The sequence below is a fragment of the Pimephales promelas genome, chromosome 5 (assembly GCF_988280905.1).
Source record: "Pimephales promelas chromosome 5, fPimPro1.hap1.1, whole genome shotgun sequence".
NCBI lineage: Eukaryota > Metazoa > Chordata > Actinopteri > Cypriniformes > Leuciscidae > Pimephales > Pimephales promelas.
In genome coordinates, this window is record NC_142773.1 from 29,490,275 (window position 1) to 29,516,035 (window position 25,761).

Below are 25,761 nucleotides of genomic sequence, written 5' to 3' on the forward strand. Positions count from 1 at the left end.
CAGTATTATGGACATGATGACATTTGCAGTCAAAACTTGAAATAAAAATTCTCAGAAAATACATGTATTGAAAATAGGCTACTTCCTTAAAGGACTCCAGACATTAGACAAATATCAGTCTATGTTTTATTTTTAATATTAGGGAAAAGACACACATTCATGCGTGACAAAAAAATAGGAGGCAAAATATATTTTTTGTAATTCTGTTAATTACACTGCGCAAATCGGATGAGGAAGGGTTGGCTCTCCAGTCTCCATAGAACTTAAAATATTCATTTTATTTTAGTTTTCGTGTTCGTGTTCGCATTTATGAGGAAAAAACAATGTTACAGATGCGACTGCTCTGAACTGGAACTAAAAGACTGCTTTAAAACTTTCACATAGTCTGTTGCCTTTAAGAAGTAAAAGCAGAAAATACACTGTAATACAACTGTAATACAAGCCTCACTGAACATGTAACGAGTAAAATATTACTGAAAATTGATTAGTAATGCCTTACACTACTGCCTTACAGCAAAAAGTAATATGTTACTGTAATGTATTACTTTTGTAATGCGTTACTCCCAACACTGCATTTATGTTTTATATAAATTTCATCATAGGGTGGTTGTGTACACTCACTGCCAACACAGATTTATGTTAAAACGCATGTAAAAGTGAATTTTGCGTACTAGGTGCCCTTTATGACTGAATGCAGAAAATGTAACCAGTTTATCATAACTTTGAGGTTTAGGTTCCACATATAAATCAGATTTCATCTAATTCATGTTGAATTCAGCCTAATTCAACTTTTAAATATAGGTGTTACTTTTTCAAAGGAGTAAAGCAAGCTGATTTGTTTTCCCATTTATGGACTGACAGATCTCCCGTTCAATTTGACTAATTTTACTGTTTTACTATAATAAACATAAAAAATGAAACGAAATACAGTATACGGTGAATATATTTAATTTATATAAAAATATGCCTAGGCCTGCGGTATGTAACAGGCCAAACTCTAATCTGAGACAAGAGGGGAAAAGGCAAATAGCATTTATCACAAATATAACAACTTTATTGTCCAAAGTTTCCATTCGGGTTTGTTAAAGACAAGTTTATACAATATATTCAATGATAAATAAGAGATTCTTTCAAATTCTCTTTTGACAACAAAGAAGTCTCATTAGCTCCTCTATCAGAGAGACTGATAATAAAATTCGGTTGGCCGACAGAGAATCACTAGAATCGCTGTAGGGTGATGTCAGAGCACCACCACAACAGTTAGACAGGAAGACAGCAGGCACACAGAGCCTGTGGCAATCAAACTAGTGACAGAGGCCTGTAGGACAGGAAGCAAGCAGCATAGTCTGGGGCAGTTTGTGAGGGCGATCCAAACAGATGTGTTCATGAGGCATATGTGAGCTCTACTGATTTTGACGTCCAGGGCATTGGCCTGACAGAATTCCTGCTAAGTGCTGGTAAATATGTTTGGAAGGAGAGCCAGAAGGGTGACACTTTTTTAATGTGATGTTTATCCTATTGTTTCCCCCTCCTCTTAGTCCATGTACACAGAGCTTATAGACTTCCCTTGCTTGAATCATTGCCAAAAGAAACACTGTCAACAGTTGAAAGATAAATAAAACTGTTAATGAGGCACTTTTTATATCAAAGATGTTTTTTTTTTTTTTTTGGTTCTTTGACTTAGAGAAGTATAAAACAGACATTAAAATGCAATCAGAAAAATTACAGTTCCACTTTTTTTCCCCCTAAATAATGAACAGAAGAGTGTAAAATATGCATGAGGTATAGGAAAGGCACATAGCCAGCCTTGTCAAAGTGTCTTTCCCAAGCCACGTCGTCTTCATTTAAAGGGGCAACTCACCCCAAAATTTATATTTTGCCAACATTTTCTCACCCTCATGGCATTCCAAATCTGTTTGAATTTTTTTTTCTTTCATTGTATGGACATTCCAATCATATCAATAGGAATCCATATGATCAGGAATTTCACGTATGGGCAAAATATTTCCCCATGCAGAATTCATTATAGTTTCAAGTTGGTCACACAAATTCAACATGCTGACCAACAGAAAGTTGCTTAGTTTGAAAGTGACTTCTGTGTAGACTGTACTTCATTCATTACAAGACTACTGACAAATTCTCGCTATTGTGAAATTAAGCCGACATGTTTTCCTCGAATGTGACTGCACCTTTACACAGAAGAAAGTCATACAGGTTTGGAATGACGTGAGAATAAGTAAACAATGACAACTTTCATTTTAGGGTGGACGATCTCTTTAAGTACCATTCCTGAAATTAATAAATGTCGTGTTTGTCAGAGAGCTCCTTAAAATCCTCTCAGTTCAGTCCGTCCTTTAGTGCCTCAGCAGGTGCTTCGATTTCCACCCTCTCCATGGCCTCACACTCATTCTCTTTAAATATCCCAGCCAGCGTTTTAAACCGGGGACCCCAGTCACAGAGATTTCTGTAATCCTCCTTGGGTTCGAAAACCCAAGACTCAATGGAACTGAGGGACTCTGCCACCGAACCCTCTCCCTCATATGCATATGTAACCAGAGAGTCATACGGAGGTGTGGAGTTCTCTAGAAGACATTGATGGATGTAGGTTCTTATGTCCTCGCTGTCCTCTTTGGACACGCACGCACTAGCCAGATCAGGCTCATCCTCTGATCGTATTTTTTGCAGCTGAGCCGTCTCTTTGATGCCTTTGGGATTGCGTAACGTACCTATGTCGAAGGCCTGGGTGTCCTCTTCCCCACCCCCCTCATCGTCGTAGTGGATCACATTGTCCCGAACGTCCTCTTTGGACGACATCAGAGTGTCCTCCTTCTTGTGTTTTCTCAGGCCAATATAGAGCACCACCATCACTGCAAGACACCAGAGGCACATAACATATTTTCTGGCGTAATGCACATTGACATACATATAGTACAGGACCTTTGAGTGACAACAGACTAGTGAAAAAAAGGGGCTGGTCACATGTTCCAGAGTCATTAGCTGATTTCTTTTTTTTTTTTTCTGATGTGGGTTATCAAAATGAGACTAAAGAGAACGGCAGCCCGAGGGTAGCCATAATGCAGTTTTTACATGCCAACATGTCAACATCGTAGTGCCTCGGTTGTGTGAGGGGAGGTAGTTTTTCTGAGCTTTCATCTCCCTCCTCTGAGGCAGATAGTACTCGCTCGCCCCACTCTGCTCAAAGAAAGATGTGAGAGAGAAAGAGACGGAGAGACACAGGCGCTGCTGTGAGAATGAAAGATTATACCTAAAAATTCAGACTTTCAGATGAAGCAAAAGGGAAAATTTGGATAAATTAACCTGCGTGTGTTATCAGGGGAAGGTTTTCTCATGTTGTTGTTTTCCAGTCTTTAGAAACATACTATTTATTATCACATTCGAATCATTATTTCTGCATCAGCTCCCCCAAGTGGTTGCATAAAGGAATCTTTTTTTCTGTAATGCTGCCAAATGACAATATGAAGTCAAAGCACATCACTTCACTGCACTGTCTGCAACAGAATTCACTTACCTAGTACTTATTGCAATACAGTGTTTTTATTGCAATTTTTCCTCAGGCGTTTCTCATTTCTCATGTTCCATTTTTTTATTCTTTATTTTATTTATTCTTAATTTTAGGGATCATAACCTGCAACATTCCCTACTTAATGTTGTGCATACTTACGTTAATATATGGGTGATGCTTTAACTATGGGCACTTCGGCTCAAAAACCATACTTTCATATCTTCACTGTTTTATTTCATTTGTCCACTAACAATGTCCTACAGTGTATTTACATAAAAAAACAAATGTATTTTTTTTCCCTGAAAGTCATTAACATTTCCACATCTAACATTGTTTTTAATAGCATGTTGTTATTAATGACACAAAAAATGAAAGTCATTAACATTTTCACATCTCACATTGTTTTTAATAGCATGTTGTTATTAATGACACAAAAAATGACCAAAAGGGGTTTAAAAATAATCGTTTGTTTTGCTAATGCTCATTTTATAGCTAGCATTCAACTTAAATATACAAAATAAAATATTTTGATGTGATAAAACGTGCCTCATTGTAAATGTGAGTGACGTGAATGCAAATGAAGTACAATACAAGTAATCCCTTAACAAGTTATATGAAGAGTACTTATGCAATCTCTACACAAATGCTGTTTTTTAAATTATTCATTTAGTCAATCCTGATTTTTTTTTTCATCATAGTTTCCACAAAAAATATTATGCAGTATAACATTTTCAACATTGTAATAATACTAATAAGAAATGTTTCTTGAGCACCAAACCATCATTTTAGAATGATTTCTGAAGGGTCATGTGACCCTGAAGACTAGAGCAATGATGCTGGAAATGCAGCTTTGCCAACACAAGAATAAATTACATTTTAAAATATAATTCAACAGAAAGCTTTTAAACAACTGATTTCAGCCAGGAAAGCATGAGAGACAGAATCTTACGAATGGTAATACAGTATAAAGGCATTTGAAAGTCATGTACCTGTTCTTTGTGAAAGAATCAGCTAGTTTTAATAAAAATCCACCTCTAGGAGATATGTCACAGAAGTTGAAGAAATACCCATGTCAGGATCTGGGTTGTCTCTCTCTCACACGCACACTCTTACACACACTCATCTCACTCACACACCAACACAAACCAATCCACTCATTCATCACCAGTCCTGTTGATCATGTAAATCAGTGCTTGCGCTGATTTGCAGTGACACCTAATTCTAGTCTTGTCTGATTACTCTGTCTACTTCTGGTGTTTGCTCTCTCTGTTCTGTGTCGGATTATTGTGTGTGTTACTCTCTGCATATTATCTCCTTGTCTTTGTCTTGTGAAGCAGCGTTCGTCAAAGTGCTGCTACCTGTGTCCTGTCAGCTGCTGTGGTGGGCCTCGACTAACCAACTCTGCTCGGCCTGCTTTCTACTAGGACTAGTTCCTACTGATTAAGAAAATCATCTGTTCTTCGTTTTTCTCTCCTGGAGAGCCTATTTTGAGTTCCAGTTTTGTGTTATCAGCTATCCGCCTGTGTTGTTGAACATTTAAAGACTTTCATTTTAGTTACGTTTGCATTTGGATCCCTTTGTTGCACTCTGACAACCAATGCTTATTTTATTTACTTTTTGATTTTAGATACTTTGTTTTGTTTCCATGATTTTCGGTGTCTGGGCCAAATAAAATGAGAAATAAAAACCATATTAACTACAAACCCCTGCTTTTTTCGTATGTCTTCTCTTTTTAGCACATTACATGCATTATTCTTTGTCTTGCCAAAATCCACAGTATTCTGTTGGACACAAACTTGCATAACTCACCCAGCAGAATGACAATGCACAGCAGTATGGCCATCAGAGCTCCAGTGCTGAGTCCCATGGGAAAGAAAACGGCTTCCGCATTGCAGGAAAGGAGGGAGCCGTCTGTGTCGCAGGTACACACCCGCACAGACACCGTCCCAGTGCTGCTTTGGATCGGGTATCCGCTGTCCTCCACGACGACCGGTACCAGGTACATGCTCTGCTCTTGCCTCCGAAACCCCCCTCGCCTGGTCGCCACTCCAGCTGTGTTGTCTGAAAACCGAGAGACCATGAAAGTATAATGCAGATTTAGTGGAGGCTATAAATGATTCTTCGATAATCAGTGATAATCACACTCATGCTCCCAAGGATCATAACCTGCCATTCCAACATTTCTCCATGACAGAATATTATGAATTCATGAAGTACAGACACTGGCCTAATTCCAGAATTAAGAAGAAAAATGGATCACTTTGAAGTGGAAATAAGTACAGAAAAACATGGTTCTGGTTAAGGGGATAACAAGCTAAGATGAGTTACTCCTGGGAAAAGCATTAGATAGCCTACCTTTCTGAGAAGAGCCTCTGCACAACACTTCAGGCTGTTTTTATTCAGATGTTTTAATCTCAATCAGAACGTTTCCGCCAATAACTTTAATTTGCAGAATAACCCATACAATTAATATAATCCTGAGGAATTATTGGTTAGGTGGTAATATAGCCTTTAAATTAAGCTTTAGGCTGAAATATGCACAGTGTTTTCCCTTAGACCCACACAATTTTTTTTGTTTGTTTGTTTTTTAGCAAGGTACTTAATACCAAGTCATTCCAGGAGGACTGTTTGGCCCCAAGTGTACTCTGTGTATGTCACATTGTATAAACGTTTCTGCCAAATGACTTCTTGCTGACCACTCACTCAAACTACTCAGGCTAAAGCAAAAGCTTTTATTTCCCAATGTCATTGTAGATAGCCAGTGTGGGCCGAGGCTAACAAACATGTCGGGCAGGGCCAATAGCCTTTGAACCTCAAGCAATGAGCCCAAATTAAAGGTGTATTTGTCTACGCTCTTCAAGCAGTCTCTGGGATGTTCTATACACGTATATGTGTATTTATTATTGTAATGGGTAGGCAACTTTGGTCCTGGAGAGTACTGTCCTGCCATCCCTGAAAAAACTCTGAGTTCACACAGCACGATTTTCAGATCACTGTTCTTTTTACACTGCGTGACTATCTGGGTTTTGGGGGAACATTCAGTTGCTGCTATGTTCACACTGAATGACAGATCGGCGACAGGAGGTTTTACACAAGAATCGCTGACATCTTGTGTATGGTTTGCAAACTATGTTTCACAACCAAACATATGCGTGAAGTGAAGGAAATAACGCAAGATCACGCGTGCGTCAGACCAAATACTATACTAAAGAATACTAAAGTAAAACAAATACTTATTTTTTTTTTCAAATTCGCACAATGGAAACACATTCATTTTGCAAAAACTATCGTTTATCGCAAAAGAAAGTTTTTACACTCGCATTCGAAAATTTGAAAAATGAATATTTTGCAAAACTGCAATGGAAACAGGTTTTGCTGCAGGGAAAGACACAGAGTTCCTGGGTGTTTCTCCTTAATGGTTGGATAACACATCTCCTTCCATTGATAATAATAATGTCTAGCGTGGTGGCTGCATATAGGCTATAAACCTACCAACGTCCGTTGCCATGAAAATGACGCGAAACAGCACTCGTGCCAATACCAGGTGAAGAAGACGAAGAACACAACACGTGAATATGGACGTCAGACAGAAACTAGTGCTGCAAACTGTTTGCCCAAAAAAAAAAAAAAAAAAATGCGAACAAAAGATTTACCCGGTGACCTCAACCCATGCCTTGCTCTGATTGGCTGTAGCTCATGACATCACTGAGGTTGAGTCGTGTGACAGCTCTGCATATCTGGCTGCTAGATTTTTTTTTTTCTCTGCAAGGCATCTGCAAGCGTCTTTGATGCATTCATTGATGCATTATCGGGCTTAAAATTATGTAGTGAGAACTAAGCTTTAGTCGCATAACATCGGGTTAAACGGGTTTCAAAGTGCAAAGTTCTCTATGTAAACAACAAACAAGAATCTCTGAAGACGATGGCGACACACACATACGCTCTATGTGTTCAGTCTAGTGTTTCATCTTCGCCAATCTAATGGCCTGGCAGCAGAATACAGCGTTTTTAGTCGTTTTCGTGGATCAATGTGAATGGGGATCATTTTGACCATGGTGTTGTCTGTATATCGTTGTCGTGTAAATGTACCCATTAGTAATCCTGAAGACATTGATTAGCTTGTTCAGATGTGTTTGATTAGGGTTGGAGTTAAACTGCAGGACAGTGGCTCTCTACAACCGACATTGCCTTAGCATAAGTAGCCTTTAGCATCATATATAGGCTACATATATTTCTGCCTCACACAGTGATCAGAGTTCCCATTGGATCACAAGAAAGTTATTTCAAACACTCACAGCTGTCAAAGTCTGAAAATTGTTTTAAAATGTTTTAGGCCTAAATGTTGCTTTTAGCTGGTAGCCTGGAATAATAAACTTTCACAGCGTTTTTGCCCCTCTCCTTATTCAGGTAAACTCAGGTGCCTTTGTTTATGACCACTCCTCAAGCCCCAGTTGGCTGGCTTTAGACCAGGTAACTCCTGGCCGTTGTCCCTGAGGAAGCCCCGGAAGTGACAATGAATATGCGACTGGCCCTTGCACACACTAGCATGCTCTGGCCTGACAGTGGAGACTCATGAGGGCTCTGGAATTAAAAATCCCATTCTCTATTGAGAAAATGATTTCAGAACCCTTTCAAAGGAGACCTATTATGCGTTCTATCAGTCATTTAAAAACGTTTTTCATTAATAAAATAAATAATTTATATGCAAAGTTCCAGGTGATGAACTACACAATCCAAAGCTCCACAAAGACAAAACTCCACCAATCAGAATCACAGCAACCTAATCAGGATAACAGAACTCAGCAGTGACTACCGTCTACTATGAAGCATTGCGATTGACAATCAATGGGGTCAGTAAGATTTTTCTAAGAAGTCATCCCTTATGCTCCTCAAGGCTGTGCTAATATTATTACAATTTCAAATAAATGTTTTCTATTTTAATATGTTTTAAAATGTAATTTATTCCAGTGATGGCAAAGCTGAATTTTCAAAATCACTACACCAGTCTTCAGTGTCACATGATCCTTCAGAAATAATTATTATATGCTCACTTGGTGTTCAATAAGCATTTCTTATTTCTTATTCTCAATGTTGAAAACTGTTGTGCTGCTTTAAAAAAATTGTGGAAGGTTATACATTTTTTTCAGGATACAGAAAGTTCAAAAGAACATCATTTATTTAAAATAGAAAACTTTTAAATCAATATAAATATATTTTTTTTTTACTGTGACTTTAGATCAATTTAACATATATATATATATATATATATATATTAATTAAATAATACCCTAAAATTCTGAATAAAAATAATGGTGTATTTGTCTTGGAGCTGATTAATTTGGTTTGTGGCTTAGAATTATTTATTGACGTACATGTTATTGACTAATAAATTAAAATAAGGAAAATGGTGTGCATACAGATTGATACATATTGAAATTTGAAGCATCAAAGTCAGTTTAGACTACTCTCTTTGATTCAAGTGTCTGTTCAAGTGTTTGTCATGACCCAGAGGAAATTGAAAATATTTTTCATCCAAGCTTGAAAACACAGCAGGTGCCTGTTGGTCTGACGGTGAGGGCTTTGCTTGGTGCTCATAGCACTGAGTCAACACGTCGAGATGCGCTTGTCCTCGCCTGGAAGGTCGACTGACCCCGTCATGAGAGGTTTGTTACGCCTGGCTAGCTGGGGGATTTCTCTTGACAAGGTAGGAGTCATTAAAGCACACCTTGTGCCTGTTTGGCTGTATAGCCCTGAGTGACCCTGTCTCTGCGAATCACAATTGATGATATTCATGTGTTGAGAACACCGTGGACTGAGCACAGAGCGAGGCTCACGCGGCAAATGGATCACGAGGAGATGTGCTGCTCTGGGATGCGACCACTATTCATGTCACAGCACTAGTTTGGTAGCTTAGAGTTGTTCTCCCAGTAGATACTGCTCTCTCTCTCTCTCTCTCTCTCTCTCTCTCTCTCTCTCTCTCTCTCTCTCTCTCTCTCTCTCTCTCTCTCTCTCTCTCTCTCTCTCTCTCTCTCTCTCTCTCTCTCTCTCTCTCTCTCTCTCTCTCTCTCTCTCTCTATATATATATATACAGTATATACACACACACACACACACACACACAATATGTATGTTGATTATCTGAATAATATCGTCTAAAAAATAACTTTTAGTACAATATTTCACATCTTTAAATGCTGTTCAGGGTATTTACTATTAGACGTGATTTTTATCTGGGTATCTACTATAGACATGTTTCTATAGACAGTGTTTAAGAAAACTATGAAGTGTGAGTAAATGACGACACTTTTCATTTTTGGGTGAACTATCCCTTTAAAGGTGCAATGTGTCAAAATTTTGAGTATCCATTAACAGAAATGCAGTATGATATCCATAACTATTGGTTTCAGTGGTGTATAAATAACTTACTTAATAAGTCGTAATGTTTTTTATTACCTTAGAATGAGACATTTATATCTACATAACCGCGGGCACCCCCTTCTTTGAAGGTCGACAATATTGTGACGTCATGTTTCTCTCGTAGCCGACAGCGAACAAACATCGTCAAAGAGTGCGTTTCGTCACTACGTTGAAAGAGAAGCAGTAGAAAGCTAAGCTAGCCATAAACTAGCTAGACGCTGGTGAGTTGTGACTTTTCCCTTGTCAGTGGTGTATGTAGTTGGATTGTTTCATGTAACTTAGTTCTTCTTCCTCGCTGTGTTATGGCTTTGCTATGTGGGGAGAAATGTGTTGGTTACGTTCATGAGACAGCCGTTTAGTACTCTTGTCATTGACCGTAAAACAGTAACGTTACAGGACAAGTTGATCTTGGAAGCATTTTAAGTCGATCAAGAAAAGTTTTCAAAATCAGAGAAAAAAAAGCCTATTGTGTGAGGTAAATGCCTATTGTGTTTTCTAGGAAATGCGGAGGAGCGTGTGCGGTGTTACAATCATGTCATTTTTGCCGCACACACCTTTGGTCTCATGTAATGCGGACATGTCGAGTTTAAACAATGGCTTTATGCTTTAACCAGCTCACCGACAGTAACAGCTCATATTTAGACAGCTAAACTTTTACTACCCTGTTATAAAAAAATATATATATATAGTTGCATAGTTTCATGTGGTTCTTCTCCCTTGCTGTATTATGGGTTTGCTATTTGGGGAGAAATGTGCTGGTTACGTTTGTGAGACAATCAGCTGATTACTATTATTATATTATATATTAAGACTCTTGATCCTCGCCTGACTATGGCTTTATAAACTCTACCCATGGTATGGTTTATAATGGACTGTGCACTGTAAAAAAATATTGATGGTTTAACTTAAAAAAGTAAGTAACCTGGTTGCCTTAAAATTTTAAGTTGATTGAACTGGAAAAAGTGAGTTAATACAATGAAGGAGATTAATTTAACCATCAGAAACTCAAAATTATATGTTATCTGAACTAAATAAATTATTTAAGTTGATTTGACAAAAGAAAAAATGTTGTGATTACTACACTGTAAAAAAAATATTGTTGGTTTAACTTAAAAAAGTAAGTAACCTGGGTTGCCTTAAAATTTTAAGTTGATTGAACTGGAAAAAGTGAGTTAATACAATGAAGTAGATTAATTTAACCATCAGAAACACAAAATAATAAATTATCTCAACTAAATAAATTATTATAAAGTTGATTTGACAAAAGAACATATGTTGTGATAACAAATCTCGAAAATATTTTTTTACAGTGAAGAAACAGTGACAATGTACTCTTGGTTTACTCCGGCTATTCTCTGCTGTCTCCACACGACAATATGTTTGTCCCGTTTTAGCCACCATATTTTCTTGAAAGGGAGGGGTGAGCAGTGGCATGAGGCCTTAGTGCACCTCACAAGCGAACCGCTAAATGTCGCTAAAAATCACACACTGCACCTTTAAGTGACAAGTTATTCCAACTTACTTCCATAATCCCTTATTGTGAAGTTTCTGTTCCTGGTCTGTGAGGGGGATTTGAAGTAGAATCTGTGCTCTACAGCTGGCATGTCTTTGTCTGTGGCACTGATGATCTGAATCACCTAGAGAACAGATACAGAACAGTGATCTAAATAAAACACCACAGGAAAGAGCTTGCATGTTCGTAAAAGCACTTCTAGTGTTCAGAAGACAGCAGTAGTCATTTTGATTGACAGAACTGACGTGCTTGACTCATAAAACCTCAAAGGGAGCATTTGAGGTTGCTAACTGTCTTTATGACTCAACCACATGGGGCGTAATTTATGACTGGTTCGCTGTCAACTTCATAAACCTCTAATGACAAAGCCGTACATTCTGAGAGAATGACAGGATTCAACATGGCAGAGAGAAAAACATCTTCCATGCTCTTTAGTTATTTTATATTGTATTAGAAATGTGTGCAAATAAAGATTAATTTTGGACTTTCTGTTTCTGACCACATTAGAATCACCAAACGGTATCACAAAAGTCATGTTTTTACAAGGTATTATCCATGAATATGATCAGTGGAAGCTGACAAATATGAGACATTTCATGGAATACATTATTGCAACAAAAAAAAAAAAAAAAAGGAATTTGGCTGGATTGGATATATATATATATATATATATATATATATATATATATGTTTTGTTTCAAACATACAGGTTTAACACTTTACCAACAGATAGTCCCAACTCCCACCCCCAGACCCATGCTATTGGCTCCAATATTGCTGTCTTGCTGGTTTACACTTTTCGAGGTTTTATAGTTGTCTCTGCATATTAAACTGGGATAAAAGAAAGTATTTCAAACGTGAAAATATATTATTGTCAGACATTTAGCAAGTAATACGAAAGGAATCCTTAGTAAAATAACACATTAAAAAAATATTTAATTACGTTTTTTAAGATTTACACATTTCACTTATGAGACATTTTCAAATAAAGAATTTCAGAATAATTTGTGAATTCAGAATAGATATGACGTATACCAAATTTATTAAAATATGAAGCTTTTTAAAAATATGTGTTAAATTGCTAGCATACTTGTGATGCATCATGAATATCTATTATTGCCAGATATATAGTAAATGCTGATACATTTATAATTATAAATGTAAATAATCCAGCTTAAAATAAAATACTTTTCTGTTTTTAAGATTTCAATTGTTTGAGAAATTTCCATCAAATTGAAATTAATAATAAAAATTTCTCCTCAAGGGTTTGTGTTGATCAGTTGACTATCTTTAGTAAATTCTGAAAAGGCTTTGTTGTGTCATCTACTTCGCTCATTTCTACATATAAGCAAGGCAACTACGTTCCCTGGTATAAAAGACTGGATAGGGAGACACTGATAGGCAGCGTTGTACTGGGAGTAGATCTCTTTCAGAATGAAAGGAGAAGATCAAGGCACAGTTCTCTCACATTAATTCACTGCAGCACCCAACAACAGGCATAGAAACTCAAATTGAAGCACAGCTAGATCTTCACACACACATACTTACCTGCCCTACTTTTGCATTTTCACAAACAAACGTCTCATATATGAAGGCAAGTTCTGGAGGAAACTCATTGACATCCAGCACCTTGACTGTGACAGTAACTTTGCTGGACAGCAGGGGGTTGTCTGAAAGATCAAACAAGGTATTATCCATGAATATGATCAGTGGAAGCTGAAAAATATGAGACATTTCATGGAATACATTATTGCAACAAAAAACAAAAACAAAAGGAATTTGGCTGGATTGGATATATATATATATACAGTGCCTTGCGAAAGTATTCGGCCCCCTTAACATTTTTGACCTTTTGCCACATTTCAGGCTGCAAACATAAAGATATAAAACTGTAATTTTTTGTGAAGAATCAACAACCGGTGGGACACAATCATGAAGTGGAACGAAATTTATTGGATATTTCAAACTTTTTTAACAAATAAAAAACTGAAAACTTGGGCGAGCAAAATTATTCAGCCCCCTTAAGTTAATAGTTTGTAGCGCCACCTTTTGCTGCGATTACAGCTGTAAGTCGCTTGGGGTATGTCTCAATCAGTTTTGCACATCGAGAGACTAAAATTTTTACCCATTCCTCCTTGCAAAACAGTTCGAGCTCAGTGAGGTTGGATGGAGAGCGTTTGTGAACAGCAGTTTTCAGTTCTTTCCACAGATTCTCGATTAAATTAAGGTCTGGACTTTGACTTGGCCATTCTAACACCTGGATATGTTTATTTGTGAACCATTCCATTGTAGATTTTGCTTTATGTTTTGGATCATTGTCTTGTTGGAAGACAAATCTCCGTCCCAGTCTCAGGTCTTTTGCAGACTCCATCAGGTTTTCTTCCAGAATGGTCCTGTATTTGGCTCCATCCATCTTCCCATCAATTTGAACCATTTTCCCTGTCCCTGCTGAAGAAAAGCAGGCCCAAACCATGATGCTGACACCACCATGTTTGACAGTGTGGATGGTGTGTTCAGGGTGATGAGCTGTGTTGCTTTTACGCCAAACATAACGTTTTGCATTGTTGCCAAAAAGTTCGAGCACCTTCTTCTACATGTTTGGTGTGTCTCCCAGGTGGCTTGTGGCAAACTTTAAACGACACTTTTTATGGATCTCTTTAAGAAATGGCATTCTTCTTGCCACTCTTCCATAAAGGCCAGATTTGTGCAGCATACGACCATTGTTGTCCTATGGACAGAGTCTCCCACCTCAGCTGTAGATCTCTGCAGCTCGTCCAGAGTGATCATGGGCCTCTTGGCTGCATCTCTGATTAGTCTTCTCCTTGTATGAGCTGAAAGTTTAGAGGGACGGCCAGGTCTTGGTAGATTTGCAGTGGTCTGATACTCCTTCCATTTCAATATTATTGCTTGCACAGTGCTCCTTGGAATGTTTAAAGCTTGGGAAATCTTTCTGTATCCAGATCCAGCTTTAAACTTCTCCACAACAGTATCTCGGACCTGCCTGGTGTGTTCCTTGTTCTTCATGATGCTCTCTGTGCTTTAAACGGACCTCTGAAGACTATCACAGAGCAGGTGCATTTATACGGAGACTTTATTACACACAGGATTCTATTTATCATCATTAGTCATTTAGGTCAACATTCAGGATCATTCAGAGATCCTCACTGAACTTCTGGAGAGAGTTTGCTGCACTGAAAGTAAAGGGGCTGAATAATTTTGCTCACCCAATTTTTCAGTTTTTTATTTGTTAAAAAAGTTTGAAATACCCAATAAATTTCGTTCCACTTCATGATTTTGTCCCACCTTTTGTTGATTCTTCACAAAAAATTACAGTTTTACATCTTTATGTTTTCAGCCTGAAATGTGGCAAAAGGTCGAAAAGTTCAAGGGGGCCGAATACTTTTGCAAGGCACTGTATATATATATATATATATATATATATATATATATATATATATATATATATATATATATATATAAACTTCCATTAAAAAAATCAGCTTGGTGTAGAAATATACATAATTAACTTATTCAGTTGATCTCTTGACAAATCTCTTTAATTTTAGCATGACTGAGCTTTTAATTATGATTTTAAAATTAGTTTAAGCCTCCAGAAGTAAAGCACTGTTGTATTTTCATTATTCTCCACTAGATGGGGATGTTGTCTTTTTAAAAAAAAAATTCAACCATCTTCATTTCAATGAACAGTTGTAATTGTAAAACTGCTATGCTGGTCATATTGTATCTGCATCTGGATAAAACACAATCCATCATACTTACTAACTTTTGTTGCTACAACAGTGACATTGTGTTCAGCTTTTCTCTCTCTGTCCAGGGCTTCACTGACAGACAGAGTTCCTTCAACAGGATCAATGTCAAAGTGGTTTTCCGAGTCCTTTCTCCACTCAATAGAATATCTACAAACCAATTGATCAAAGACAACAACAACAAACAATGGATCAATTACATTCAATTAGCTCACTTTGGTATAGATCATTTAAATATAAAATGTTTGGTTATGTTTCATGATTCATGATTAATCATAATGCCAGTTAAAGATTAGTAGATATATTCTTTTAACACACATATTTATGCATGAGTTACGTGCATATTTAAATAGATAGTTCCCAGAAAAATGAAAGCGCTTTCATCATTTAAGAAAATGTGCATTATTTAGCCGAACACAAAATAGGGTATTTAGGAAAGCTGGTAACCAGTGGTAACTAAAAAAATACATACATTCATATACTGTACATGAATATGCAAATTGGTCCCCGTCTTAATTCAGTCACACCAGCTCAAAACTCATTCATACATTCGTAAATGCTATGGCAATTGAGGTTACTTGAGTATTCTCGGATGAGACAGATGTTGCTGATGTCTGATTGGTTAGGACAGAAAGGCGAAATAAAGTGAAATGGATTTAATTGCACACAGTGGTGCCAGGAATCACTTGAAAATGCAGTTAAAGGCCCACTGAAGTGCCTTGAAATGTGCAGCTTCATTTAATGGTGGATGTAATTTTCACTGAAACAGGAAGACAGGGCAGGACATGTCAAACAGCTCCTCCCCTTTCTTCACATAGCCAATAGAGTTTGGATTAAATCACTTTATATCACAGGTCAGCCCAAGCCGTTGAGCTTAATAAAGCAGCTGTTTTCTTCTAATCTCTAACCGTTTCTCCTCCTGAACTCTTCCATATCGCTTTAAAAAATGGCATTCTGTGTAGAATTCAAATGGATAAGAAACATGTTCTGGTCTGTGCCTACTCATGCATGTGATCCACTCTGTGCTTCTGGACCGGAGCAGACTGTGTGCAAGTTGCGACAGTTTGCGTGACACTAATGTGACTTCACACTTCATTCCCAAATGGAAATTTACACTGTCATATTTACATCTGAATCGTTCCCTATCCCCTATATAGTGCACTATGTGCCATTCACCATGTAGTAAATGTGTGGAAAAAGTTACCGGTTTTAGGTGAAAGGTATAGCTGCAGACTAAATGTGAGCATGTGGCTTATTTATTTCACTTTTGGTGTGAAAGAGCCTAAATGTGCCAAAAACTGCTTTTTTTTTGTGTGTGTGTGTGTGTTTGTTTGTTTTTAAAAACCAACAAGCAAGCCCATTCCCGGTGAGAAAACGCAAAAATTGTGTACTTTTTATTAAAAGCATAACTTTTCATTAAAAGCAACAGTAATGAAATTAGTTAATGGAATATTTATGCATTACTTGTAAAAAATAAATAAAATAAATTCCTCTTTGCTGATAGTAGATTTTACATCGAAATCGATTAAAATGAATTCACAATCTCGAACTTTGAATTAAAAAATGAAATCGTCGATGCTGTCACGCCCCCATGTCACGTTTCTCCTTGCCAAGCGGGAAAAAACACGCATGTTGAAGTGTTGCAAATTCATGGTCAACCTCCTCTAACTTAGCTACAGCCATTCAAAAGATAGCATGGCAACGGCTGCAGGAAACCCATCGACACAACTTGAACTCCCTCCTCTTTCATTGAAGTCGCAGGTGTGGAAGTTTTTTGGATTTCCAGTAAGTTATGTTGACAACATTTGGGCTACAAATAGCCACAGTTAGCAAACATCCCATATCTCGCAGAAGTTCCGGGAGTCTCCCGCATATTGATAGCAGCTCCCTGATGCACACAGATTAGGTAAAATCCCGGGCCATCATACAACTGATGCTTTAGCTACCTTTAACGTTGTTTAGGTGACGGGTATCCTAAAAAGGCGGATATTGACGTATGGTCAAAAGACGTCCCAAGACGTCAGTTATAAGTATGACGTCTTGGGCTGCTCAAAACCGTATTGCGCGCACAGCAGAGAGGGAGAGAGCGAGAGACTTTGAATGTGTCCCTCATGAAGTGCATGTAAAGTCATGAAGTCAAATCAAACCGTGATCTTAGAATCGAAAATGTAAACGAATCGAGGATTTGGAGTATCGTGACACCCCTAATATATATATATATATATATATATATATATATATACAGTATATATATATATATATATATATATACTATATACGTGTATATATATATATATATATATATATATATATATATATACACTGTAGATTCAGCTCTCAAATTTAATCACAAATATCTTAATTTGTGTTCCGAAGATGAACGAAAGTCTTATGGGGTAGGAACAACATGAGGGTGAGCAATAATGACAGACTTTTCACTTTTGGGTGAACTGACCCTTTAAATTCTGCTTACTGCCCCAGTGTATGAGCACTCTTGGTGTTTTTGAAGCTGTCTGCTACTTTTCAGTCCACAGCTTGACCCTGTTCCTTAGTACAATCAGCCCAGTGGATCAGAACAAGAGGAAGTCTGCGCTTTCCCTGTAGCATCAGACGTTTATCAGGGTCACACCCTGCTCCTTCCATTCGGTCTCATGTGTCTCCCTACCTGCTTGCCTGAGATATTCTGCTATTCAAGCAAAACCTCAGCGAGAGTCTCAACAGGATTCTTCTATTAAGCACTACTCAACACTAAACATCAACTTAGTAACTTCACAAAATGAGCTACACTGTAAAAAATTTGGAGTAGGATTTACTTGAAAAAACCTTGCTAAACGATCTCACTCAGAAAATGCTAGTAAATTTACAAAGATTTGCCAAGTAAAAACCTAAACATATTTATCAGTAGCTTTTATTAGAAATCTTTAAGTTAAATTTACTTGGAATGTGGAATTAAGTAAACTTTACAAAAAATACGTAATTTTAACTCGGCTTGTAAAAGGTTGATTAATACCGATTTCCTTTGCCTTTGTATTACACTTCACTAAAACAATTATCTTGAATTTTATTAGTCATTTATAGTATGTTCTTTACTTAGATCATCTAAGTAATTTATATATACATCATGTCAGACTTTAAGCCTTGTGTGAATGCAAACACCTCAATACTTGGTAGACAATACACAATGGTGGTAACATTTGATGGATCGTTTTTGTGTTTGAATGTGTCGTTTTAAGCAAAAAATTTACTCGAAATGTCACAAAATGGCAATTTACTAATACTAAAAACAAAAATCAATGATAAAACAGTGTAAATATAGCTGGAAACCAGTGAAAAATGAACCTCATTAATTATTCAAGGTCCAGTGCATGATGGGAACCCCAGTATCAGAAAAGTTGAGTAATTTTTACTTAATTTTATTGAGTTGATATATTTCATTTATACTCGCTTGAAATAAGTACTGATATGGAATTTACTTAGTTTTTTGAATTCTTGCCTAAACTAACTTTTTCAAGTAAATTACATTGGGTTTTTTCACTAGTATTTACTTAACCAAAAAATCATTTTTTACAGTGTATACAACATTACAAATTTATCTCGTAAATTAAGTAAATGATTAATAAGTAAAATAAGTAAATGATTAAATAATCATAAATAAATCATAAAGTCACTTTTCACCACCTACTGGCAGAACCAACAGTATTTGGAACACGCAAACACAGTCAAGTGCAGTGATACAAACGGTAAAATGTCCCGCTTTATCTGTCCATCCCACGAAAGTCGCTTTATATGTAACAATAACTTCACACAACAAATCTGTATATAACAATAAACATTAAATACAAAATAATCACTACTCATACCTGAAATAGATACTTCAAAACAGATATTCGAATCCACAAAATGCAACACTAAATTTATCAAAAAGGAAATGTATGCACTGAGGTGAAATATTTAACAAGAGCTGTGCTTTCTAAATTCCTACCACCTCCGTTTATGTACATCCATGAAATATTCATATTATAACAACTGTTTTCATAAAGACAAAGTGCTTATGTCAAGATCTCAGATGCTTTAAACATGATCAACATTGTAGCAAACACTTTCAGGCGCTTAAATGAAGAACTAAATAAAGCAAATGTGCCACATTAAATAAGGTCCACACTTGCAAACTGCACCAGAAGTTGTCAGAGTGGATTGAATCAAAGCGATACACACTCTGTACAAACCAAATGTACTGAACCCATGGGACCACAGGTTTGTTATTGTTTTATGTTGTCTAGTATACTTGGATGTAAAGTGGTTTTGAGTTCCCAAAGGGTGTTGTCTACACATATTAAAGGCGAGTAAAATGGTGTGTGCTTTGATTTGACCTAGATCTTTGCGTGTGTTTGTGTCTGTGTGTTACCCACATACCTTACAGGACTGTTGTCTACATCTAGGTCCTCAGCTGTGATGGCTCCGACGATGATGCCCACTGGTGTGTCTTCGAATGTCTCCATTCTATAAGACAGCCGACTGAAAACAGGAGGTTCCTCTACATCAAGAACATTCACTTTAACTGTGGCAGTGTCCTTAAAAGGTCCCAAATGTAGGAAGCGATGATCAAGAACTGCGTTTGAAGCCTCTACTTTAAAGGTGTAGGCCTTTCTGGTTTCATAGTCCAAACCCTGTGAAATGAACAATGAAACGTATGGTTACAAGCCTTTTAATTTATTCATCTCTTTATTTTCTCGTCATGGATGGCAACAAAAAGTAAGTGATCTAAAATTGTCTGTGGCTGTGTATTGTCAAAGAATAACACGACACAACCAACTTTATTCAGGTCATAAAACTATAAAGTAAAAATGGTTTCCACAACAGAGGGCTCATGCAGAGATCAGAAGTGAGGGAAGCGGAAAGGAAAGGCTGCTGCTCACTCTACCCTGGAATCACAGGAGGGAGAATAAAGGAAAATAAGAAGAAGAAGAAGAAGGCAAGGAGAAAAGTCTTTGGCCAGTGGCTCTTGCATCACTGTGCTCATTCAGCCATGTAAAGACAGAAATTGGCACAGTCACACCTGAAAAGCAAAGACGTGTGGCAACTAAGCCCTACGTTAGAATTCCGTGTTTTATGGGGACATTCCAAAGACATAATTATTTGATTCCGTACAAACTGTTTTTATCCCAGTGATATTCAAATGGCGGACCTGCTCGGTTCCATCCGAACCGCATGACTTAATTGCGCCATTTTAGCAATTCTACAGATTAAAGTGAGCAGCGCATTAAAACAACGGAGCACTTCACACCATAAGCACTCAAGGCCGTTTACGATAATGATCTTACGGCGCTACATCCTATAATATTTTTATGCAATGCCAAATACGCTTCATTCAAGCCTTTTCCGCTCTGTACATGTTGCTTCTCATCCCTTGCTAAAGATGTAAAGTGCGACATTAAGAGCTGCAGATGCAACACTATCTCACGACCAATTCGTACGAATTCGACGCATGATTAAAAAGTGTCTAATTCGTACGACCTCACTCGTACTAATTCGTACGATTTGTCTAAACCCACGTGATGGTTAAGTTTAGGGGCGGGGTCAGGGGTAGGTCATTCGTATGAATTCATACGAATTGGCCAATTCGTAAAATATGTACGATTTAGCAAAATCGTATTAATTCGTACGAGCAAGGTCGTATGAATTGTTACAAATTAGCCACTTTTTAATCATTCGTCGAATTCGTACGACTTGGTCGTGAGATCGGGTTGGCAGATGACATGGTTATTTTAACAACATTAGCAAAAACACAGTAAGCACAGAAAAACTTTTGCTTACACCGCAGAAAAAGAGAATGCAACAAATACAATTATTTTTATCTGTCATAAAAAACTCAAACCATTTTTATTAAATTGACGAGACATTATGTTATGTGACATTTTACTATGCTGCTGTTATGACTGGATTCTTCATCTCTCGTGTGTCCATCATTTAAACTATTTTTTTCAAAACTATACTGCCGTATAAACATGTAAAATTGTTTCAGTGAGGAAGAAATTACGTTGCAAGAACCAAACCACCTTTCAATCCTGTTGATAATATAGAGACAGTTATCCCTTGAACCCATTACCTCAGCAGATCCTCTTTATGCTCAAACCAGCACTGAGCCCATGAAGCACAGAGACTCCAAATGTTCAGCCTTAGCATTTCGGAAAAGTCCCTGTTTAGCAGGGGCATGATGGAACAGCTCATCAAAGAGAAATAAAGGAAGAGGGAAGTCTGTTATTGAGGACAGAGGGAAGAAGGGTTCATTGTCATTGACCCTCCTCCATGCCCCATGGTGAGGATCCCACATTTCCATTTCCAGATTTTTTTTTTTTTTTTTTTTTTTTTGGGTCACCAGATATGGCACACCCATTTTGCATTGTAAGGACTATGTCTCTTTGTCCTGTACAGCCTCAGCATGGGGAATAAAAAAGTGGAGATCAAAGACAGAATGAAGGACGGACTAATATTGTCATTGTGCCTTTTATAATACAGTTGATGAAATTTTAAATCATGAATTATAGGGCCATTTCACAAATATATATATATATATATATATATATATATATATATATATGGAATGTACTATGAAACAAGGCATAGCCCCCTAAAATGCTTTTATATTCGTCATATGCGTCTCTCCATCTGCTGCAGAGAGAGATGAATAGCAGCAGTGGCCTGTCATTATGTGTCCACAGACTACACTAGCTTAAAGTAATGAAAGAGTAGCCTCTCTACTCCCTGGAGGAGAGCACTTCAGCCTCATCCACACGCCTTTACAAAGGCATTTGTTTCACCTCAGCATTTATAGCCAACACATCAATGATTGGCTATGTGTGTCTGAAGGGACTTCTACTTGTCGCTTCATATAAAGATGTAGATGCTCTGATGGGTAGGGGCGCACTCATTTATTCATGTCCACTAAATCTAAAAATATTGCGCACTTTCTTAGAGAAACTCAAACAATGTATTTTTAAATCCCCTGATTTTTAAAACCACATTTCTTTTCTTTCTTTTTTTCACATGTTGGTAAAACAGGAATGGGAAAGCAATGTTATAAGGAACCACAAAGAACATAATGAATTGATAAGTCCAAGAGCAGGCATTGCGTAGTGTGGGTTAAGCATTCACACTTTTATGGCTTTATGCATTATTCATAAAGGATGCTTTGGATGGCCATCCAGTAATAAGATATGACTCGCCTCGGGTAAACACACACAAACCCCTGACTGAAGGAGCACAAGGGGTTATTGGTATCATTCTTGAATTCACGTGTGTGAAAAAGAGATGCAAATTAAATTGTGATTTGCATCTGTCACCTGGCCGGAATATAAATATTGCCTAAACAAACATCCAAATGCTGTCAAAGAATTAAAAATTAACTGTGGTATATATTTGTGCGCTATATTATTAGTCATAATAATTCTTATCTTTCCCTTAAAGTGGTGCGTTGTCACCCCTTGCATAGCATTCATATCAAAACATGTAACAAAATAAAACAAAGAAGGAAAAAAAAAAGAGAGAGAGCCCCTGGTGGCTCTCTATCCGTGTGATCCGAAATGGAACGAAACATAGACAATAGGGTACTTTGGGCTTTGGATATGTGCTTGAAGTGGACAAATGCACTCAAAAATGTCACTAAGTTTTTCAGATATGTCTTAAGTGAACATATACAGTTGGATAAGTAAGTACTTAATCGAATGCTTGTCAGTATGGTCTTAAAGTGACAGCAGCCTAATATACCTGCTGTCTCTTAGTGTTAATCAAAAAAAAGAAAAAAAAAGAAAAGAAAACAAGAGTTCAACAATTCACTGCTCTTTACTGAATAACTTTAGTGACTTTATTAATAATCAATGTATTTTTAATTGAGAATAGCCTAAATCAGTCTATACAGACTTTATTTTTACATTATACTTTATTCAATTTCCATTTATCAAAGAATCCTGGAAAATATTGAGTTTTTTACACAGCTGTTTTCAACATTGACAATAATATAATATGTTTCTTGAGGGCCAAATCAGCACATTAGAATAATTTATGAAGGATCATGATGTGACATTCAAGACTGAAATAATGGCTGCTGACAATTCAGCTTTGCCACCATGAGAAAAATTGCATTTTAAAAGTCAATGTCTGAACGGTATTGTAAATATGCTGTAAAAAAACAAAACAAACAAACAAAAAAAAAAACAGTCACATACCTAATCTTATTTTTCCGAGACCGAAAATGACTACAAGAAGCCATACTCTACCTTTTTCAGAATGACTGTTCCTTCTTGTGTGTCCTTATTGCTGTAAATATCAAACATTGAGCTGCCATCACCAGCAACAATGCTATATTCCACTTCAGCATTCTTCCCAGAGTCAAGATCATGAGCTTTAACCCTTCCCACCGATGAGCCCACAGGTGAAGATTCAAGAACACGCAAGTGAAAGATACCTGTTGAAATTCACAAACAACTTTATCACTAATCACATTCTCCCCTCAGGAATAGTCATAAGCCTCTACATTTAGACATCACAGTTAACAATAATCATCCTCAAATCACTTCAGGCACTCTGTAGAAAAGTGCTGGAATGCTAATCACATTGGCAAAAATAAATTATGTAGTTGTTTGTGTTTTGCAAGAACCCTATAGGCCTTAATCATGGCCAATTGTAAATCTGAGGTTCTTCTCGGGTCATGTATTACTGTTCAGCCCCTGTTTTAAAGAAAGCCAGTCTCTGCTATCAGTGACTGCCATTAACTGAATTAAACAATTCAAATAATGGACTCATGAGTAAGGTTTCCACAGAGTAAACCAGATTAAATTCACATTAAGATAACCCCCAGGGATAAACTGCTGCTGCATTTAGAAATGCTGACAGTATACTGTAAGCCTAAGGGTTCTATAAGGATTCCTGCACATCTAGAAAAATCTGTTTTTGAACATACTTTTAGAAAACCGCGGTGGGTTGTCATTGACATCACGGAGAGTGATATTGATGGTAGTGGTTCCAGCTAAGCCCCCAAGCTGACCGCCCATGTCCTTAGCCTGTATGGCCACCTGGTACATTTCTTTAACCTCCCTATCCATATTAGGTAAGGCAACTCGAATGACCCCTGAGACAGAAAAAGAAAGAGAAACAGAGAGATGGCATGTAAGAACATACATATTTTATCAGAAAAAAAAACAAATGTCAAGATAGAGAATTAACAGTTTAAAAAATATTCAATGACGAGTTTATTGTAATCAACTATAGATATTTAGTTAAAAATAGGCGTAAAATAGAGTTGTCGCGTGCAGGCGGGGAGGAGCTGCGAAGTTGGACACTTTCTCGTTCCCGCTCACGTGGTGTTTGTATACTTTACCACAGCTGAAGTGAAATAAATTAAATATTTGCCAAATACACAAATGTTTCAGACACATTTCCATTCAACACTTTACGTACTGCAGCAGTTCTGCTTTACACAGCATCTGTTTGAACAAGAATAAAGTTCAAAATAAGCCTGTCAATGAAGTGGAGACAATGTTTTTTTTGTTTTGTTTTTTTTTATCAGTTTTATTGACATGACGCAATATAACATCGCGACTACATGAAAAGACTGTTTACTGTTATAAAAACTGATTTGTGAGCTTTAGTGGAACTAATGGTGCGTTCAAGTCCTCCTGGGGAAGTTCGTACGTAAAAGGTGGGAAGTCGTGTTTACGGCGGCAGTGCGTTCAAGTCACTTTCGTTGGAGGACGATGGCGGAATACTTTCTCTTAATTAATTACACAAAAATACAGTAAGGTTCTTAAACTCTTGTTATAGAAAATGAAGAACAAAGAAATGTGCATTGGATGTAGGCTACTTTGTTTTTTTATGGTTTTCAATTACCTAATTCATGAAGCCACTACCAACTTTATTGTTACATCTTGCACTGTTACTGTATAATATAATGCAATCATATTCTGTGCAGGCAATTCGCTTAACTGCGCTGTAAACAAGAAGACCTTGAGAATATCACTACATAATATTTAAGTATTGTGGTATCCCGCATGTTTCTCAGTGACACGCCCACAACTCGGAAAGATCGGGGCTTATGCTGCGCTCAAGTCCTCCTGGGGAGTTCGTACGTACGAGGTGGGAAGTCGTGTTTACGACGTGAGGTGCGTTCAAGTCAGTTTCGTCGGAGCAAAATGGCGGTGTTGTACCTACTTTTAATGAATTACATGAAAAGACAGCATACAGGTTTGTTAACTCTGCAAATAAAAAAATGAACAACAAAGAATGCGTATCAGGTGTGTTTTTCTTTTTATGTTTTTTTTTTTTTTATTAGCTTCAAGCCAATGTAAACTCTTATCATTAGGTATAATTTTTATATTACAATGATATCATATTTTGTGCAGAGAGCTTGCTTTATAAATGAAAAAGCCTTACAATTTCAATGAGTAAACATTGAAATCCAGTGACAATACATTCAAGACATGTTTGGGGCAAAATTCATAAAGGGTGCAGGACTTCACATTATAAACAATCATATGCATCATTGTGGA

The 25,761-nt window shown here is 37.1% G+C and overlaps 1 protein-coding gene across 1 annotated transcript in view; it reads right to left on the reverse strand.

Annotated features, from left to right (window-relative positions):
• Nucleotides 1-839: 839 nt before the first annotated feature.
• Nucleotides 840-25,761, reverse strand: part of cdh12a (cadherin 12a) — a 42,624-nt gene continuing 17,702 nt past the window's right edge. Inside the window, exons 5-12 of the mRNA XM_039677939.2 lie at nt 24,177-24,344; nt 23,494-23,681; nt 19,634-19,887; nt 15,234-15,370; nt 13,002-13,123; nt 11,463-11,577; nt 5,333-5,584; nt 840-2,867 (exon numbers count right to left, since the gene is read on the reverse strand). Of these exons, the coding sequence (XP_039533873.2) occupies nt 2,338-2,867; nt 5,333-5,584; nt 11,463-11,577; nt 13,002-13,123; nt 15,234-15,370; nt 19,634-19,887; nt 23,494-23,681; nt 24,177-24,344 (1,766 nt within the window). The 3' untranslated portion in view covers nt 840-2,337. The remainder of the gene's footprint in view (nt 2,868-5,332; nt 5,585-11,462; nt 11,578-13,001; nt 13,124-15,233; nt 15,371-19,633; nt 19,888-23,493; nt 23,682-24,176; nt 24,345-25,761) is intronic.